The sequence below is a fragment of the Larimichthys crocea genome, chromosome XIII (assembly GCF_000972845.2).
Source record: "Larimichthys crocea isolate SSNF chromosome XIII, L_crocea_2.0, whole genome shotgun sequence".
In the NCBI taxonomy this organism is placed as follows: domain Eukaryota; kingdom Metazoa; phylum Chordata; class Actinopteri; family Sciaenidae; genus Larimichthys; species Larimichthys crocea.
The window spans coordinates 21,978,440-22,000,008 of record NC_040023.1 but is presented as its reverse complement, the minus strand read 5'-3'; the positions used below and the strand labels follow the sequence as shown (position 1 = coordinate 22,000,008).

The window sequence follows — 21,569 nt, the reverse complement described above, 5'->3', positions numbered from 1 at the left end:
AACAGTGATGTGCATCAACACTCGCTGATTAGGAAATCTGGACAGTGCAAGTTGACTCTTTTTATAATTGTGTGATTAAGACGCAGATCTGTTCATCTCCAGAGTCCAAAAGCGAGATTGAAGGGCTCACTGCAGGAGCATTCAAGGCACAAACAATTGCTGTTAACTTTGATATGTTTCTTAATTAAGGGAATGCCTTTATCAGCCAGTCTTTATTGATGAAACAGACATTATTGCTGTTGGGCAAACAACCTCAATATTGCCTGTAAGCAGCTGATAATAAAGCTAATAATAAAGAGATCATTGTGATAAAAGTGTTATTGACCTCCCTTACTATGAAAAGCTGCTTTGGGCAACATAGCCATCCCTCATTTGGGTGCTACAGAGGTCAAGAGCTAATGCAAACTTAACCCAGCATGCATTAGGTGAAAGAAGCCTATCACTCAGTTAACATAAATACATCTTTGGACTGTGGCACCTGTAGGAAATCCACACAGTGATGAAGAGAACATCATAGAGACATGTTGAGTCCTAAACAATGATTAAAGAATATTTCAAATCACAAAAGATTTGATTATTTCAGTGCTGGTATGAACATGCATTCTTCGTCTATATAAAAACACACAAATGTACAGAGAATAAATGGATGAATGAGAGCTGGATGGATGGATTGATGAAGAGACAGTTAGAACAGGGAAGCCAAACAGACACATCAATCTACTGACCTGTCTGCCCTTCCTTTCCATTAGACGCTGCTGGAGGATGCTGAACGCTGCAGACACAAGATGCAGACAGCATCCAGTCTTATCAGCGGTCTGGCTGGTGAGAAGGAGAGATGGACAGAGCAGAGTAAAGAGTTTGCTGCCCAAACCAAACGCCTTGTTGGTGGGTTTCAAAGTTATGGCAACATAGAGTCTCTGCAATTTAAGAATTAATGTTCTCTCATGAATAACATTGATTTGCTTGAGTAATTTCTGAAACGTTTGATTGAATCAGACATGAATTTACACCATTATTGTTAAATGATAAAACAAGTAAATCACAAAATGTTTTTGAATTGATATTTAACTTGTAATGTACTGCTAAGAGTACCATTTACTACTAATTAACTTTTTAAGAACATGTTTAATAACCTGCCACAACATGGACTGTTTTCTGTTTGTGCTGGCATTAATCTTCAGAATTTCTTTTTCTTTCCATTTGATAACTGGTATTTACTCTGGTAGTTACATGCACACGTAACAACAACTTTGTTTTCCTGTTCTAGGTGATGTTCTTTTGGCGACAGCATTTCTCTCTTACTCTGGCCCCTTCAATCAAGAGTTTCGTAATCTTCTACTGAGTGACTGGCAGCGGGAGTTGAAGCAGCGGCGCATCCCATTTGGCAACAACCTCAATCTGATCGAGCTGCTTATCGATGCACCCACTGTCAGCGAGTGGAACCTACAGGTCAGTACATATTGATGTAGTATATACAGTATGTGACTTTTTTTATATGGTTTGTTGTTTATCTAGTCTAACTGGACAAACAGTGTTTGTATTTATGTTGACACACAAAAGATATAAAACATCAGTACAGGCACCAGAAACACCACTTGGGGAATGTCTGGAAATATAGTATACCCTTTGTCTGTTTTTACATTAATTATATAATAAATAAATATTACATCAGCATTTGCTACTATCAAATCAAATGCTTCTTACCAATACAGAACTAGTTAAATGAAGTACAATTCTACTAAAACTATTCATTTGCATTTGCTTAAACAAACAAATCTATTTGTCTCCATCTTACAGGGGCTCCCTAATGATGACCTGTCCATTCAGAATGGCATCATTGTCACCAAAGCTGCCCGCTTCCCCCTCCTTGTTGACCCCCAGACACAGGGAAAAATCTGGATCAAGAACAAAGAGGCCAGGAATGAGCTCCAGGTTTAGGATTTTTTTTATTCTGTACTTTAACATTACACAAGAACAAGAGTATGGTGGGTCAGTCAGGTTTCACATATGTGCTATCAACAATCCACTGATNATTAATTATATATCTAATAATGGAAAAATTTAGCTATAATTAAGCTCACTGTATGTATGTACACTGTATGTCAGTGTTTTTGTGTCATTACTTCTTATGCCTTTATTTCAAAGTACCCATATGCATTAACAATAGTTTTTCCCATACTCATCTCCTGTACCGGTTTTTGTAATGCGAGATTCAAAACTTTAGCAGCCTCTAAAATATTCAAATCACTTCAAATAAAAGTTCTAGATGCTCTTCTGCAGTGTACTGTTCATCCTTAAATCATTTTCATTGTCCTCTATGGCTTTCCTTTTTTGTACAGCTTCTAAAAAAGTATTGCAGTATTCTGTAGGCGTAATAAGACCAGCCAAGGTCACTGACCCTGTTAGGGGCAATCTCTGAGCCGAGTGAATGCATTCTGCAATTCTATTATGAGTGTCCTGAAGACACATTTCCTGAAACAGCTAGTTTAAACCCTTTCTGCAAGTGACCGCTTCATTTATATTTACAAGGTTTTCTAAAAGTGGCTCATCATTATTATGTGTTATTAGTTTGATTAGTCATATTTCTCAGACAGAGCTTGACCTTTGTAGCTTAGGAGGAATAGGATAGAACTCAAATGCGCCTTGATTTGAATGACTCATCAGTCTGTTGGAAACAATGACTGCTGCTACAGAGAACATTTAAGGTTTGCCTCGATTAAAACCAGATTCTTGTGAAAAGACAATATAAGGTCCAGTGTGGAAAGAAAGGGAAAGCTTCCACCTGTCAAATGCCTTACATGTTTTTCTGATCCCAGATCACCTCAATGAACCATAAGTACTTCAAGAACCACCTGGAAGATAGTCTGTCTCTTGGACGCCCCCTTTTGATCGAGGATGTAGGGGAGGAGTTGGACCCTGCACTGGACAACATCCTTGAAAAAAATTTCATCAAAACTGGCTCCACTTACAAGGTAACATGGCAGAAATAACCCCCAAAGACGCTCATGTCCCATTTTTTTTCCTTTGGTTAGAAGAGTGTGTAATGGACAGGTGTGTTTTGTGTACTCGTGGGAGGCATGATGCGTCTTGGCCAGGTCCCACTTGCCACACGAACTGTCACACCTGCACTGCCACAGACTGATTAGCTCAGACAAGGGTAGAAAAAGCCCCGTCACTGACACTGGGTAAAACCATGGGTAGAGCTGGCTAGAGATGGAGAGGATCTAGTAATATAGAAGTTTGGCATCACCAGCTCTTGAAAAAAGGTATTTGTGTTTTGGCCTCTTTTGAAATCATTTGAGTCTGCATTGACAAAAAAGCACAACTTCAGTTCTTTTTAAAACCTATGAGTAGCTAATAATACCATATTACACAATGTAGCCCAAAACCAAGTGCAGAAACACATTTTTTGACTGCTGCAAAAAAAAAATCTCTATCTTGACATCTGGGTTATTTTCATCTCTTACATTGAGACTGTAAAATATCAGACGTTACAGGCATTTTTTATCGCTAAATGAATAAAACTAAATAAAGAGGATTAATAAAGTGACTGCTATAAGAAATGCTTTGTCTTAGATGGGAAGAACATTTGACAGTTGTTGAAGAAATCATCAAGTCCAGGTTAGATATTTGCTGTGGTGGTGTGTGTTTATTAAAAAGAATGCCAGCATACTGGTGAACTGACAGTCACAGAACGCACACTGTGACTTGACCCAGAGCAAATGAAATGGAGCACTTTCATACAGAAAGACAATCGTGATCAAAGAATATGTAAAAATGTAGCGAACAAAAAGTAAGGTAAGGTACTTTAGGGTTGGTAACCAAGAACAGGGGGGCATTTGCATTAAGAACTGAAATTCAAGTCATGCAATGAAAAGGACCGAAGGCGTGAAGGACACATATTTAGCATGTCACAAGACCAAGGCCTAAACACTAGGGGGCTGGAAGCTGTTTCTAGACATCACTTAATTAGCGAGTCTGCACTGTTCCCAATGTGTATTGCGTTGAGGGACCAACCCAATAGGGGCTAAAGGCTTCCCCTAGACATTAGTTGATTCAGTAAGTCTACACTATGTTAAATGTGTATTTTCTTCATCGCTATACAGGAAAGACAAACCAGGCCCTAAATATCCATATTAGTGAGGTAATTTAATTAGCACTTAATTTCAAATGAAATCTAATAGACAAACAAAATTATCATGCTTTTCAAATGTAGCTGCACTCAAACTGATTTCTACCATGGCAAGTGAAATTAAGGAGTTCATAATGAGTGTCAAAATTATAGCGTACTTGTATAGAGGATCTCACTGGCTTTAAGTCCAATGTTGTATATTCAGGAGATATTGTGTCTCCACCTTGCGATATTATGTGTGTGTGAATTCTACATATTACAGGAAATATAGAATTGTGCATCACAAGGATGCAACCTTAATTGGTCTTTCTGCCAATAAATTGGTTTGAACTTTAAAAAAAGCATTTTTATTGCAAACATATATGTTTCTTTTCTGTATTGGTTTCAAAGATTTGAGCAACAATTTCCTCAAAAAAAGCAGTTGGACAGTCCAAATGCTGTTTTGTGAACTTTTCTCATCCAGCTGACCATGAACTCCAGTTACTGTACTGTACAACACAGTCCTTTGACACATCCACGCACACACAGGTACACACAGAAAATTAAATCATGCAGAATGTAAGAGGTTGCGAGAAAGAGACAGAGTGAAAGCTTGCTTCTAGGCATGTCTTTCTCTCTCATTATCGCTTCTCAACTCCTGGCTGATGCCTCTATTCAGCAGCTGACACTGCAGCTGCCTCCCTCTGTCTCACATATGTATCAAACAAACACATGAATGTACTCACACGCACACACACACATGCGTGCACACACACACACACATCGAACACACCACGTCACTGCAGAAACCATGCACGCGCATTCACACCCTAAAGTGATTGCAAGTAAGCACGTGTTGCATGCAGACAACACACTAAACCAGAAGTCTCTCGGCTGCCTAATGAGAGGCCTGATTAGAGGTGTCTACACGCTCCCTCCAACCCTCTCCTGAAAAGCTTTAATTTCTATTAATATCCTGGTGTGAGGAGGAAGTGAAGGTGTCTGCGTCTGACAGCTCCAGGGAGAAAGCGGCAGATGGATAATTAGAAGTTATGCTGCCATGAGTAATTAAACACTGATCAGAGCAAACACAAGTTCATGTTCATCCACTGTACTCACGTATACAAACATACACACACACACACACACAATGTGTGTGAGCAGCTGAACCTACAAAGCATGTGTTCACTAACAGGACAGCTTCTTATTGTCAGATATATCTCCTTAAGTTAGTGACTGTCATGACATATGTGCATAATGTGTGATGTTAATGACGTCTTGATGTGGTTGAGGGAGGATGTGGCTAAATAATCACAACTTGTTTTCCGCTGCACATGTATTTTGTGATGTTGATGTGCTCTTTATTTTGGTATTGTGTTAATGACACAATTCACACGCTGATGGATAGATAATGAGGATGTGTCTATCTTTTTGCAGGTGAAAGTTGGTGACAAAGAGGTGGATGTGATGAAGGGCTTCAGGCTGTATGTAACCACTAAATTGCCTAACCCAGCTTACACCCCTGAGATAAGCGCCCGCACCTCCATCATCGACTTCACAGTCACCATGAGAGGTCTAGAGGACCAACTGTTGGGCAGAGTCATCCTCACAGAAAAACAGGTAGGTAAACTGGTTGCCAGTATTGTATGCATGTTTCAGCTGAATATGTTCATTTATGATGCCCCATTACGTGAATTTCACTGTTTCCACAGAAAGGATGTGCCTCTAGCTTGATGCAAAATGCTCAGTTCCTTATAGTTCCCTTGAAAAGCCCAAGGAGACTATTAAATACAGGCTCCCAACACCTCCCCCCTACTGTGTACCTCATTTTATCCCTTTAGAAAGCACAAACTGTGTGACAATATAGCTGAGAACTTATTATCACCTTTTGAATATAGAACATGGCAATCATTGCGGCCCTTAGACACAAAGAGTGTGAAGAAACAGCCGCACAACCAAAAAGAGTGTACATATGCACCGATACCAAATATAAACACAAGGACACACACACATGCACATCTAAAGTGTCAGGGATGAAATGCATTATAAATGCACCCAATGCAGAAGAAACATTGATTATGAAAAGACTGCTGCTACTGTGTGAAGGCCATTATCCCTTGAGTAATGGCTGATCACAGGATAAAGTGGCTTGTTATCTGTGCTGTGAATATGGATTTAATCATAATCAGAGCTTAAGCAAAAACCTGTATCTTCATGGTTCATGCAGCATTTACAAGGCCAATATCACCTTTGAGTTATTTGCCTTCACTTCAACCTTCGTTGTTCAAACTGACAGGCCATATGCACTTTTTGGCATATCCAGACTCAATCCAGATCAACTTCAGAAAGTCCACATGCAATGCAATTTTTGCAATTGCATTCAAGCCACATTTGGAGGTTGTTTAAAATGCAATCCAATTTGATTTCTACAAATGCGTCTCAGTGTCAGCTCATATCAAATTTGAAATTGTCTTTTCAGTCACACATTGATGACATCCCATCCAGAGTGATGGAAGTGCAGAGGTGCTGAGCAGAATCATGCTGCTACTAGCAGAGCAGCATGGAGAGAACAAGTGAATAGAGACTTTTGAAGGAGGTTTCTGTTCAGACAAAGCTGTCAGCAAGCTGCATCACCAGCATACGTAGTTACTTGTTACTTTTAGCCTACTAGCGTTAGCATTAAAGGATGACAGTGTCAATTGGTCTGTCCACTACTGACCATAAACTGGGTTGGATAATAAGATCAATGCTACATTTACTTTACTCTCATCTCGCCCACTCGGATCAAATTCATGCTACCCATGATTCTTTTTTTTAATGATCACATGGCCTTCTATCTAGCTAACCATGTGTTAACCTTGTTCCTGTCGGGCTGCCAGACCACGGTCATGCCGTTTCCTGGGACCAAAGTGCACCAGCTTCAGGATTAACCCCCTTCACCTTCTTCAGCAGTGGAATAACACACACAAGCTCCAGCGTTGGCTTACTCTACTCTTATAACTCATACTAAAGCCTTATAACCAATACCTGTGTCTGTGTGTGTTATCTGTGCTTTTATGACACCAGGAACTAGAGAAGGAGAGGACAGACCTCTTGGAAGATGTGACATCTAACAAGAGAAAGATGAAGGAACTAGAGGACAACCTCCTCTACCGACTGACCAGCACACAGGCAAGGAAATACATCTTAAACTGTGGGGTGTCAAAAACCACTTTGAAGTCATGAATATTGCCTCCAACTGAATTAGGGACTTTGGACGTGTGCTTTTTGTATGTTCTTATACTTAAAATGTTATAACCAGTTTAACCGATTTCCTGGTACGTCTTTGCTTTCCGAAAGAACAGTATGAAAAATACACTGTTGGTGACATTTGCGGGCAAATGTGCTCATCTGGAGTTCATTAAAATGCTGGCTATTACATTTGTTCCTAGGAAAGAAAGTTTCATAAATAAGGTGATTTAATGGAAGAATAGAAAAATGTACATCTGCTACAGCCATGACTCTGATTCTGAACCCCATTACCATAGTAATTCCATGTGTAATGTTTGGCTTTTCATTAATTTTCTGACTTACTCTTGCAAATATGTCTGTCTGTAGGGTTCACTTGTGGATGATGAAAGTCTGATTCTTGTCCTTGGCAACACGAAGCGCACAGCTGAAGAGGTCACTCAGAAGCTACAGATTGCTGCTGAGACCGAGATCCAGATCAATGCTGCCAGAGAGGAGTACCGACCTGGTATGTCATGACAACTGGCTCAGTGACAGAATTTACACTTTAATTTATTCTGGTTGGTTACAGCGTGCCTGCCAAGTTCAGGTTCAGTCACATGAAACAGATTTTCAGTTTATAATTCAGCTCCTGCAGTGGGAAACATTGACACTGTCCAAAAGAAAATGTTCTCACCACACACCCCCATTTAAAACAGATTTAGTTCATCATAATAATATGACAAAGTCTCCATCAATCTGTGCAACATACTTAAAAAGCTAGCATAGAACAAAATAGTTATGTAAACTCAAAAGGCTACTATGTGAGTGTGTCACAGAACTTTGTATAGAGACATTTTTTGATTCACAAATAAAGTCAACAGACACCTCTATCAAGAACGTTTTAGAGGGAACAAAGACTTACAATTGCTGTTGGATTTTATGTGTTTGTGTGTGTTTTCAGTGGCAACCAGAGGCAGTATCCTGTACTTCCTGATTACAGAAATGAGTATGGTGAATGTCATGTATCAGACTTCTCTGCGACAATTCCTGGGACTTTTTGACCTTTCCCTGGCTCGGTGAGAATAATCTAACATTTGTTCTTCTCTGAGCATGAAATAATTTATTTTCCAAGCATGGCATTTACCCAGAAATTCAATTCAAATTTATGTCAACTTTTTATTGGTTACAGCAAGTGACCTGTGCAAATTGTTGTGATTTGTTTAGGTTATTGGCATCTACAGGTGGACATACTGTAGCACTTGTGCATTTCTAGGTGACTGAATCTGATTAGAATGCAGACATCTGTGATGTTATTTCAGCCTTTCTCAATCTGTGCCCCACAACCAACCTCATTAACTCCTCATTATCTTTCTACTTGTTCTACATGTCCATACACTGGCACCAACAGGAATTAGATGCTATATGTTGTTATAAATGTTATGACTGTATTTGGAGCAGATTTGAGCAACTAAATTCATGAAAACATAAATTAAAAATTGGTACATACAAAAGTGAAAGTCACATTACACTGTCAACAATATACTGAAAGTTTTTGTGTGTTCTAACTTTTAATTTCATTAAATACTTTACTATATTCACTATGCCTTCAGAAAATAAATAAGATGTGCACAATTTGCTTCCTACAGTAAATTTATCAAAGTAACCTTTGTTACAGCTTTATATTGAAGTGAATCCAGACATCCAGCAATTGCTGGATATGATTAGATAAACTTTATTGTCCTTTGTTGTATAGTAATTGTAATGCCTGAGGCAAACATTAAATACACCAACAGCCCATTGATTTGCTAGCTCAAACAAATTTTCATCAAACTATAATTATGTCAGTTTCCTAATATCCTTAATTAATGGCTTAAAGGAGCTTTCACGGTAGATACTGTTGCAGATGTCAAATAAACCTAAAATAGAATGTTCTGTGCTCATAAGGCTAACCGTCTGACCATGTTGCAATGTTAAGTCTATATTTGTGTTAACATTACATTAAAATGTTATAGCAGGAGCACTAAGGTACTAGTAAGCTGCAAGTTTGATGAATCTATATGTGTGTTGTGAAATTCTACTTCAACAGCTCCTCCAAAAGCCCTATCACTAGCAAACGCATTGCCAACATCATCGAGTTTATGACCTTTGAGGTGTGTAAGTATGCAGCACGAGGCCTGTACGAGGAGCACAAGTTCCTCTTCACTTTGCTGTTGACACTGAAGATCGACATGCAGAGCAACAGGGTCAAACATGAGGAGTTCCTCACGCTCATTAAAGGTAAGTGGAAAGTGCAGTTTTTATTTAAAACATTTTTTTTTCTTGTTGTTTTTGTCTCTTTGATCCTTCACTTATGATGCTCAGCATAAAAAGAAGAGAAGCTACAAGTTTGATGCACAGCTATGACACACTTCAAAACAAACTTTTGATCTAATTCATCTGAAATTGCCATCTATTTTCTGATTTTTATTTATATTTTATTGGCAGTGATTAATTTATGTCTAAAGCTCAATTCAAGGTTCACACACATTTCAAACATACTGGCAAGGCCAGAACAGACAGTCTGCTGCATGCATGCATGTACCTTCACCATCTGTCAGCTATAACCTGCTGAACATGGACTCACACAAAGACACTTGTGTATATTTCTAACATTTGCATGTTATGAGAAACATTTATCATTTTGTAGTTTTGCATTTTTATTATTTTTTTTTATAGACACATATTTTCTTTCTCTATGTGTGTGTGTGTGTGTGTGTGTGTCATCCAGGAGGTGCATCTCTGGACCTGAAGGCTTGCACTCAGAAACCCGCTAAATGGATTCTTGACATGACCTGGCTCAACCTTGTAGAGCTCAGCAAACTGTGGCAGTTCTCTGATATACTGGACCAGGTATGAGACACACACACATAAACAACTTGATCAATTTACGTGTGCTGTGACAGGTGTTTCATTCATTTCTTTGGCTTATCTCTTAAGTCTGCAGATAACAGTGCTCATCTGTCATCTGATTCTCTCACACACACACAAATACACAGATTCCTCAGTGGTCTCTTGGTGCTTATTAAATATTTTTCACAGCTCTTCTTTGCTCTAGTAAGCATGTCAATATCAGTCTCATCATGTCTCGCTTGATCTCTCCTTTATACACACACACACCACAATTGATTGTCACTCACTGACGAATACACACACCCCTATGGGTGACTGACAGCTTGGTGGCCTCCACAGAGGGAGGGAGCTCAGTGCTCTGTGAAATGAGCTTAGTTTGGAGAAGCTTCCAATCAATTACTTTTGGCTGAGCGTTTGCACACACACAGACACAAAAATGTGTATGTGTGTGCGCCCTTGTATTCCTTCACATGCACAAATACACATGTTTTTTTGTGTGGATGATTAAATGGAGAGAGATGGATTAACAGTTCTTTATTTAATGAAATCAGTCTAAGAAGAACAAGGTGAGGACAGGATTATGATGTCAGTACCCCCTCCAGATTTGAGAGACAAAACCATCTGGACTACACGCATGAGGCAGATGCACTTTATTTCACGCATGAAAAACACAACCATCATATTGAAGTGATTTTAGCCTTGTGCTTCAAGAAGTTCACTCAAATCCCATGACAAGCTTTGTGTGTGTGTGTGAGTCTGAATGTGTAACCCTCTCTCCTCTATCAACTACTGTTAATGTGCTCTTCAACAAAGCACTGAACCTCTTACAGTTCATTCTTAAGTGGAGCTGCTCAGTGGTTAACAGACAAAGACAAACAAGTTCTTAGTTGTGTGTTCAACTATATGAATAAGAATTCAGGTATTCATGATATAGCAAAATAAAAAAACAAAATCACATACACAAAGAAAAAACTGTGTTATTTTCATACAATGCTTGTCTTGTTAAATGCAAAATAGAAACACTTCAGTCTGGTAAGCTCCACCATATATCACTAACACACTTAAAATATGCCAGGGTGACAAAAAATGTGGTTGAGGGGAAATGTATTATTAATACCAGTTATACAGTTACCAGGTTACTGCAGTGCATGTACCGTAAACACAATCTTTGATTTCCTGCTTTAACCTGATTTCTCACAGTAACCTTGTTTCCTGCATGCATGTAAACAGTGAGTAACAGGCATGATGTCACAGTATATCTGTGTATATTGTGCTATCAAGCATTAATGTCACTACTTGAAAGCACATGGCGTTTACATGGAATCATTATGAACAGATTTACAGAGTCAGATCAGGACATCATGTTTATATCTGAGTTAAGTGATGCAATACATGATTTGTGTTTGTTGTTAAATGAGTCAGATTAACTTCCATACAGAAGATATTGTTTATACAGTATATGTTGGCTAAAACAAAAATAGTCATAATCAGCTCTGAAACATGCTGTGCAGGTACGGAAAGGTTCATCATGGTCCAGAAGCACATACAATTTGCACAATTTGTGGTGTGGTCATTTTCATATTAACTAAATTAAAGGGTACTCTTGATCTTCGCTTTTCTTTCTGATAGATTGGATTCTAGGACTGTTTTTACCTTTTGTGCGTGCGTGTGTGTGTGTGTGTGTGTGTGTGTGTGTGTGTGTGTGTGTGTGTGTAAATCACAGGCAGTTTATAGTGAATTTATTTTTCTACATCTTCTCCTTTCAGATTCGATATAATGAATAATTTTGTATTTGTGTGTTCCTGAGTCAGAGATGTTTACACATTCATTTCAGATAAGTCGTAATGAGAAACAGTGGAAGTCATGGTTTGATAAGGAGGCCCCAGAGGAGGAGGTGGTCCCAAACTCCTACGACCAGTCTCTCGACTGTTTTAGACGCCTGCTCCTCATACGCTGCTGGTGTCCTGACAGGACCATTGCACAGGTTAGAGCAAACATGTCTATGTATGTGGTTTTGATGTGCAGATATAAGAATCTGGTGGCTTAAAAGCAAGTTTTTTTTACCAATCAGCTTCTTCACAATCTGTTTCCACTTTCATAATGAATGTACAGTAAGCCCTATAGTTACTAGGTTGCATCATAATGCATTTGCAACAGTATGACGCAGTCACACTCTAACTATAAACTTAAGTTTAATGGAAAAAATTACCATGAAAGACAGAGCAGAATTGCTTAAAGCAGTACAGTCTTAATTAATTGATGGGTCGGGGCTGGAAAAGAGATGCTGGCTTACTTCACAAATGCAATTCAGTAAAACAAAAAACAAGAGAGAGTAAAAATCTCTTAATCTACAGTTATATCCCCCCCAGCCAAGTCTCTCCTTTAGGAGAAAAGTGGAATACATTTAGCTCTCTCTCTGAAACTCACTGAGCCTGAACATCTACAATGGCTAATGGACATCCACTTCTTACTGATGGGTAGTTTTTGCTCCAATGCAGACAAGCCCAGAGTGGAATTTATTTTGTTGCACTGACAAACAGTCCAGTCCTTGTCTGACCTTCAGCAGCAGTCTTTATTGCTGACTGAAAAGCGTAAGCCACTAAAAAAAAATCCTTTGAACCATTCACTCAGTTCCCTGCCTTCCAGAAAGTAAATGTATTCCTTTCTCCCTTGTGTTACACTGTTTTGCATTATGAAGTAGTAAACAAACATGTCTGCTTTGCCTCATTTCTCTCCCTTTCTCCTCTAGGCCCGTAAATATATAATGGATGCAATGGGGGAGAAGTACACTGAAGGAGTCATTCTTGATTTGGAGAAAATGTGGGAGGAATCAGACCCGCGAACACCTCTCATCTGCTTCCTGTCAATGGGCTCAGATCCAACTGACTCCATCATAGCACTAGGGAAGAGGCTGAAGTTTGAGACCCGAAATGTCTCCATGGGACAAGGGCAAGAGGTCCATGCCCGCAAGCTACTGCAGCAGACCATGGCTAATGTGAGTCAGGGGTGTGAGGTTACTGCTATTTTTGCATCATTCAGTATAGCACCAGACCTTTTGTTTGCTCTCTCTCGAAAAAATGTGTTTTTAAAATGTTTTGAGGAGTTACACACTCAACCTGAGACCCTGAAGTCTTGACTCCATAATCACTTTGCAATGACATGAATGACAACTAACACTCTTCTTATTTGCCCTCAGGGTGGCTGGGCCTTACTCCAGAACTGCCACCTAGGTCTGGACTTCATGGATGAGCTAATGGACACAGTGACGGAGACAGACTTTGTCCACGACAGCTTCCGTCTTTGGATGACCACAGAGGTCCACAAACACTTCCCCATCACCCTACTGCAGATGTCAATCAAGTTCACCAATGAACCACCACAGGGCCTCAAGGCGGGGCTTAAGAGGACCTATGGAGGTGAGGCTTATTTGGTTCAGTTTAGTTCAAGTTAAACATAAGAATTCTTAGTCTTGCATTGTAATGAGCAAGGTGAAAGTGTTAAGGTTGTACTAGGAATAAAGATGTACACACCCTGTTCTGAATCAATACAGTGTTCCTGTCTGAAAACATAGAACAACAAATTGATCCATAGTTTATCATTACAGTGGGATCAGATATACCTGTCTGTTTGGGTGAGAAAGAAGACATAACACAACGATGAGCATGCAGAATAAGGCGTCTTATTAATCTTGATGTGTACAGGTGTAAACAATTCTTTTGTGGATACACACTCATACCCACACACACATACCGACCTGCCATATAATCAGTAACTAAAGGGATGTGTATGTATCCTAGAATAACAACTGGAGAAGGCGGAAAGATGATAAACAAGTGTTTGCGGCTGTATTCTGTGCATCTACACCCAAGTACCAAAAGCCTGTAAGGTTCATGAAATCTGTAACAAGTTGAAACATGAAGTTTGTATTTTTATTCAAACTTTGCAGAGGGAAAAAGAAAATTAATATTTATTATGTATAAAGCAGCTGTCTCCGCCTGGTTTGTATGGAATATCTGCGGGTAATTGAGAGTCAGGGAACATGTTTATCTTCATAGCTCTTAAATCCTAGTTGCAATTAAAAAAGTGTATTTTTTATCAGATAAGGAAACCTCACAGTTGTTATAAGCAGTGCCTTCAGAATATCAAATGCAATTTTCAGGGTGTTGACTTGTCCTATATGCCTTTTTATTCCTTCAAAGCAGTGCTTGTTTATTTATTTTTAGTATTTTGTTTTCCACTTTTACATTTTACAATCCCCAAATGATTTGGTAAAAACTAAACACACATGCGACTACTATTAGGTGATATTTTTCAAAGATAGAATATTTTAGAAATCTCGTATGATAAAGATAATTATCGCTGATATTTTCTACTATTAGGAGATATTTTTCAAAAATAGAATATTTTAGAAATCTCGTATGATAAAGACAATTATCGCTGCTAGTATTTTCTATGTTTTTATTATGCTGATTGAATTTGACAATGTACTTTCAGCTGGAGTTTTAACTCTTGATTTCTCAAACTTAATTAGAGGTCAGGAAAGCCCTTTAAGATGTTGCCTGTCAGAGATTTCTTGAAAGAGAATTGCCAACATGCATTATGCTAAGTTAAAAGGGTGCATACAGAAGCTGAGTTAAATTTTTAATATAACTTTTAAAAAAATGATTCACTCAACAAATTACATTTATATAATATTTTACATTTGTTATTTCAGATCAAAAGTCACCATCTTAGAGCTTTTTCAGTTTTGATATTTCTTTTTTATTTTGTTCCTGCACTTGTATTGTTCCGCGTGTCTTTCATGTCTGCTAAGGTAGAATAAAGAAACTTTCTGTAGCTGGAAGGCTTTAGACCACAGATCAAAAATCAAAAGAACAGCAGTGATTGTCTGTAAATTGTAGATTTTACTCATAGCCTCCTGTTGAAAAGGGCTGCTCACATGTTCATCTATCTACCCCTTAACAGGTATAAACCAGGACCTTTTGGATGTCAGTAACATGGTGCAGTGGAAGCCAATGCTGTATGGAGTGGCATTTCTCCACAGCACGGTGCAGGAGAGGAGAAAGTACGGGCCTCTGGGATGGAACATCCCATACGAGTTCAACCAGGCCGACTTCAATGCCACAGTCCAGTTTGTTCAGAACCACCTTGATGACATGGACATTAAAAAGGTAGAGGTGATGCTTCTGAAGTGCTAAACAAACCGCAGTGATCATCTCTAAAAGCTACTAACAACACTAAGACTGAGACAGTGCACGGTTTCAGGGTGATGAGTTTAAAATGCTGTAATAGGTGTTCACTGGTCCAATAATAGAGTTTTCCTTTAACTCTCCAGTTTTTTAGAAAGCAGAAAATATGTGTAGTTTTCAAATGTGTATACAATAAATAAATCATAAAATATACTAAGTAAGCAAATAGTCTGATGTAGAGTACTGTATCAGGTTCAGGGACTATGCACAGTGTGCAATGCAGCATCATGGTAAAATTTAATGAATCCATCTGCATTGTATGTAGCTAGAGTTAACAAAATAACCATCATCTTATCTTCACAGTTTCTGTTGTACAGATGTTGTCATCTGATATAATAGAAATTTGTTTCAAAAAATATTTTATTAGCAGAAGAGCGTCTCATCCAAGTTTCATGAACATGCCAAACATGCTGTTTCCTGTCTCCTCAGAATCCACTGCACAAATGAAATGATGCATCCATTCTCTCCTTTTGCTGTTTTGTACAACAACTGTAACCATTTCACAAATTTTATTTGTTATCATCAACCCATCTCCTTAGGGCATGTCATGGAACACAGTACGATACATGATCGGAGAGATTCAATATGGAGGCCGCGTGACTGATGACTATGACAAACGGCTCCTCAACACCTTTGCTAAGGTGTGGTTCAGTGAGGACATGTTCGGACCTGCCTTCAACTTCTACAAGGGCTACAGCATCCCAAAATGCTCCAATGTTGACCAGTATCTGACATACATCCAGGTGAGTCACATCCAGATGGATGATGGTTGACTGTGCACACTTGGCTTCTCCAAATAATAGATGACAACAGATGACATGTGGCTGAAAAATAGTCACTGTCAGTCTCTGATAAAGGCAGCTCTCATTAGGATTTCATGTGTGTTTGCATATTTTTACCCTGTCCTCCTACAGTACATGTGTTGAAATTCTGCACTTGTCATGTGATGCCATTTCAGTTTTTACTATGCTGTCAGCGCTCAGTGACGTCACAAATAGTGAACAGATATGACGGTGATGGTTCTGTAGGATGCTGACACACTACGCTCTTGTCACATCTAGATACAGACTGTCATGTATGATTTTAAACAAAACGCAAGAAATCTCATTTTATTACAAATCATGTATGATTTATCACCATGCTTGTGCGCTTAACTGGTGTGTGTGTGTGTGTGTGAGCGTGTGTGTGTGAGCGTGTGTGTGTGTGCGTGTGTGTGTGTGCGTGTGTGTGTGTGTGTGTGTGTGTGTGTGTGTCTGGGGGCAGTTCCTGAGCTAGTTTCATTAAAGCTGGTTTCATTATGATGGATGCTCAGGGCTGCCAGGCTGAGCAAGCTTATTCCTCTGCACCACCTCTCAAATAGAGAATGACAAACACAGCCTGGGAGAATACACACACACAACATTCAAACACACAAATACACACACGCTCACACTTAATCCACATAGACAAAATACATAACAGAACACAATGTGTGTGTGTCCACCCATATGTGTATTTAAATCAAATTCAGACTGACAGGAACACAGCTAAAATTCCCGAAGAGGAAATAAATGACCACAGCGAGGGACAAAGTATACTCTGTCGAGCACCCAGTGAGACTTTCTTCATCACCTCTCATTTTTCTCCATGTATTAGCTAGGCTCACTGCTGATGTTTGACTCATGCACTGTGTGATGGATGTTTGAGTGATTAACTAGCCGATGACGACATAAATGACAAACGTCTTAATTTTCCCAATATAAACTGAGTTGTTCTCTATCAACAAAGATATATTGCATCTCTCTTGGCTTTGCTTACATGACAGTATTGATCATAATGAAGCTTTGTGCAGCCATTACAAAGTAAGTTTGAATTTTTCAGCTTCATAAGGAACCTCATTAGTCACACTGCAGTAACAGATGGTCCGAGACACTGACTGCAAGATGTCTTTGAACCAATTAAAGCAACACAGCTTCAACTCTGCACCTTTTGATAGGCAGATTTTCCACATCAGCTAACTTCTTGAGTCACGTTTGAAATTCAAATATCCTTATTGGAATACCTTTGGCCCTGATTTTAATCCCAAAACCTAGATTTTACCCCAATTAAAATGTTGAATTACAGCCAGATAATTGCTTTTACGTCAGTGGTTGTTTGATATACATAAACCATAATTGCAAAAAAATGTGTATATGTGTCCCCCCCTCCCCAAAAAAAACAACAACAAAAAAAAAAAACAATAATTAATCACCTGACCCTGTGAAGACATAATTACTCTTGATATCAGTGAGGACATACTTACACATTGTTATATTATTTATACCACAAAGCCAGCTTGAAAATAACTGCTACAGAGCGCCTATCAGAGAGCGCAGAGTCACTATGTAAACTTCTTTGTTCAGTGGAGATAAAACATATCAAGTTGTGTGCAACATTTATTAGATAGTTGTAGTGAAGAGATGGCAGATAACAAGGCAGAGAATGATGTAACAAAGGTCCCCAGTAATTGGAGCAGCCAGTAACTGCGTATGTACATTCAAGTCAGCACAGTCTCTGTGATGGTAAGAATTCACAACACACATTTTCCCCATCAGAGCAACAAAGTATTCTCGTGTTAAAGGCTTTCCACCATAGACATCACATAAAGCCACATAAGTGGCACAGCTATTCATCACCATAGAGATGGTAGCTCAGTTCCCTGCAGTAGGACCTTTGGCTGTTCTTGTCACTGCACTCGCAATTTCTACTAGTTTGTCAGATGTGTGCATCCCTGAACTGGGTAGGATGCATGAATTTCCCACGTGTTACACTCTCACGGCAAAGCTCTTCGCTGGAAGGTGGAAAGAAGTCACTTGCCTGTCCTCACTTTACCCTGACCAACAGTGGCTTAGCAGTGACAAAATCTGCAGTGCAAGGAAATTAGTATTTGAAACTGAGGAGAAAAGGGGCAACCAACCCTCAAATTAAAAAAAGGTAGCACATAAAAATGTATTCCACATTGTAAGAGACTGTTTCACCCATAAGCATAAGCCTTGTCAGCCTGTTTTTGCCAGCTCAGTTTGAGGTGGTAAACTGCTCCACAGTCCTCTCACAGCAGTTGTGAAAGTCAAGGGAATGCAAATCGCCCATTTTTCTCAAAATCTTTTAACAAATGCTCTGTGAAGCAAAGGAACTCTCTGGTTCAATAACTGTTGCTGTCTTTCTTTTACAGGGTCTGCCAGCCTGTGACACTCCAGAGGTGTTTGGTCTCCACCCAAACGCTGACATAACCTACCAGAGTAAGCTGGCTAAGGACGTACTAGACACCATCCTTAGTATCCAGCCTAAAGACAGCTCTTCAGGTGGAGGGGAAACCAGAGAGGCTGTGGTGTCCAGGCTAGCTGACGACATGCTGGAGAAACTGCCTCCTGACTATGTACCTTTTGAAGTAAGCCAGCATATGTGTTCATGTGTGTACTGTACCGTGAACAGCCCGAGGTGAGCCTCCACTCACCATGTGTGCTGGTGTGGTACAGTCAGAGCCGTGTGTGTATTTGAGACATTGATAGACGGAGAGAAAAGAAGACTAGAAAGACAGATGGTGTGAATGTAGCTGGATCTTGTTAGTTTTGTTTTATTTTGGGGTTTCTCTCCTTTTTTGTCACTTAAGAGAAAGTGAGGCAAGAATGTGTCTTTTCTGAGGTGAGGTGCAAAGAATGTCATGGAAAACTTGTCACTGCACGTCACACCCTGCATCTACCACTTTCACTTTCAACCATCTGCTGTCTGTCTATATAGAATATAAAAACAGTAAAAACTAGATTAGCAAAAAATGGACAATTGGACAATTGTACAGAGTTCAGCACTGGAATGAGCGAAAATACAGAGATGTTAAAAAAAGAAACAGTTCATTCAGACACCTGTTCTGCTCTATTTCTAAGAAGTAGTAGTAACTATAGAAACCTCAGCTCTTGTGCTCAGTTTGTACCTGAAGCATTTGAACATTTCGTAGCATTATCCAGATGAGAAAGAAAAAAGCTTATGTAACACCTCAGAAGTTCCAGATCAACTGGGTGTTTATTTTAAGAAGTTTCTATGCAGAGTGGAGGTGTACTGCACTGTGAGTCCAGGTACATTTCCGTATCTTTCTGTAGCTACATAGCAATTGTGTGTGTGTGTGTGTGTGTGTGTGTGTGTGTGTGTGTGTGTGTGCACTCATGTGTCTTCACTCTATGAATTATACATTCTTCAGGACATTCATTCTTATTATTTGATTTAATGAAATGTAACCAGGTTAGAGAGCGCCTTCAGAGGATGGGTACTTTCCAGCCCATGAACATCTTCTTGCGTCAGGAGATCGATCGGATGCAGAGGGTAATAGTTCTGGTCCGAAACACCTTGACAGACCTCAAGCTGGCCATCGATGGAACCATCATCATGAGCGAGAATTTGCGGGATGCCCTGGACTGCATGTATGATGCACGCATTCCTGCTAGATGGAAGAAGGTCGGTTGCGAGAATTGCCATCATTTTTTGTAAACTTAAACTTAAACTCACCATTTCCTTACCTTGATATTACTTCACAGTTTATGTGCTCTTTATGCCAGCAGCATATGTACTGACCAAGTGCAGTAAGTCTTTTATTTGGTTACTTTTGTTATTTTGTTCCTCCATCAACTTCATCTGAACTGAACCTCCTCTTCCAGGTGGTACAAAATGCCTATGGTACAAATACTAACACACCCCAGGGCTTGGAGCTCACAGTCCAGGCAGTCCTGCTAACACATTGAACTAATATTAGCTAATTAGCTAGTTTTATTTACTGTCCATCAGGAAACCCTGTAAATTAATAGGAATTAATGTGCAGCAGCTGGAGGACATCAGAGGAAATGCAGAAAACATTTTCTCCATAAAATATGATCAAGTATCACCAAAATCAGTTGGTGCTTAAAAACAGGCATACAGGGTGCAGAGTGCAAATGAAAGAGCCAGATAACAAGCCACCATAGGAAACCACAAGGCACAAATTCATATTTCAGAGATCTTTTGATTACTGTATAGGTATACTTCTTTGAATAACGTTTGTTATTTATTGTCCCCAAATAAATAAAATGTACCTGTTTGTTTCCATTAACATTAGATATGTCTTGCTAGCTAAAAGGGTCATAAGTATTGTTTAGCCCACACTGATGCTCCTTACCTTTTTATTTCTTATCTTTATTTTTAAAATTTTATCCACAGCACACAAATCCATTTCTGTGATCAATGAAAATGACTCCTCTTCTAACAAAATTGCTCCACTGTTAAAATTGAGAGATGGGAGCCAGAGCAATAATAAAGGAGCATGACTTTTCCTACAGTATATCTTTTTTTTTAATTATTTGCTTGGCATTCAAGCCGTGGTTTGACAAACATTATATCATTAGAATAATTTCAACTTGAATGGCTTCCTGGCTGGGATTCAGAGTTTGTCTACCTGCAGAGCAATCTCCTGTTGGCCCATTTGCCTCCACTTCTGCTGTATTCAGATCTTTTTCTATTCTATTGTTCTGAATTCTCTTTTTTTCTCTTGCCACGCGGTGATCCATGGTCTAGTTTTTTCACGTCTCCCTGTTTCCCTGTCCCTGACTCGTCTGATCCATCTGGATGACAGTTTTCTGTGTGTCATCCTAATGTTTTGTTCTTGCTGTTGTTTGTCTTTGTTTTTCAGGCATCGTGGGCTTCCAGCACCCTGGGGTTCTGGTTCACCGAGCTGCTTGAGAGGAACCGGCAGTTCCAGGCTTGGATCTTTGAAGGGCGGCCCAACTGCTTCTGGATGACAGGCTTCTTCAACCCGCAGGGCTTCCTAACAGCCATGAGACAGGTACACACGACATCAGGCTACCTGCCTACTTACCCACTGCCAGGGAGGAGAGCAGATGGCACACAGAGGAACGAGCAGGCACACGGCCACATTCACACACACATACACTTTGGCAGGCAATTCACAGCACACACACATTTCTCTTTGTTTGCTAATTAATTCCAATTTATATTAATGTGAGGGGAGTGAATACCACAGTGGAATGTAATCTGAATGTTTAACCCTACTTGATCCAGATCTTAAGTCATGTCCCTCTTGTCAGGGTTCATTTTTTTTTATTATAATTATA

The 21,569-nt window shown here is 39.4% G+C and overlaps 1 protein-coding gene across 3 annotated transcripts in view; it reads left to right on the top strand.

Moving 5' to 3' along the window:
* dnah5 (dynein, axonemal, heavy chain 5) overlaps positions 1-21,569 on the top strand; it is an 84,695-nt gene that overhangs the window by 60,035 nt on the left and 3,091 nt on the right. For all 3 annotated transcript variants that reach the window (XM_027287384.1, XM_027287383.1, XM_027287382.1), the window contains exons 68-85: positions 750-885; positions 1,268-1,449; positions 1,798-1,932; positions 2,817-2,972; positions 5,549-5,731; positions 7,178-7,282; positions 7,709-7,847; positions 8,283-8,397; positions 9,408-9,598; positions 10,089-10,210; positions 12,045-12,194; positions 12,960-13,205; positions 13,407-13,626; positions 15,176-15,381; positions 15,999-16,202; positions 18,650-18,865; positions 19,711-19,923; positions 21,128-21,280. In XM_027287384.1, coding sequence (XP_027143185.1) covers positions 750-885; positions 1,268-1,449; positions 1,798-1,932; positions 2,817-2,972; positions 5,549-5,731; positions 7,178-7,282; positions 7,709-7,847; positions 8,283-8,397; positions 9,408-9,598; positions 10,089-10,210; positions 12,045-12,194; positions 12,960-13,205; positions 13,407-13,626; positions 15,176-15,381; positions 15,999-16,202; positions 18,650-18,865; positions 19,711-19,923; positions 21,128-21,280 — 3,072 coding nt within the window. The remainder of the gene's footprint in view (positions 1-749; positions 886-1,267; positions 1,450-1,797; positions 1,933-2,816; positions 2,973-5,548; positions 5,732-7,177; positions 7,283-7,708; positions 7,848-8,282; positions 8,398-9,407; positions 9,599-10,088; positions 10,211-12,044; positions 12,195-12,959; positions 13,206-13,406; positions 13,627-15,175; positions 15,382-15,998; positions 16,203-18,649; positions 18,866-19,710; positions 19,924-21,127; positions 21,281-21,569) is intronic.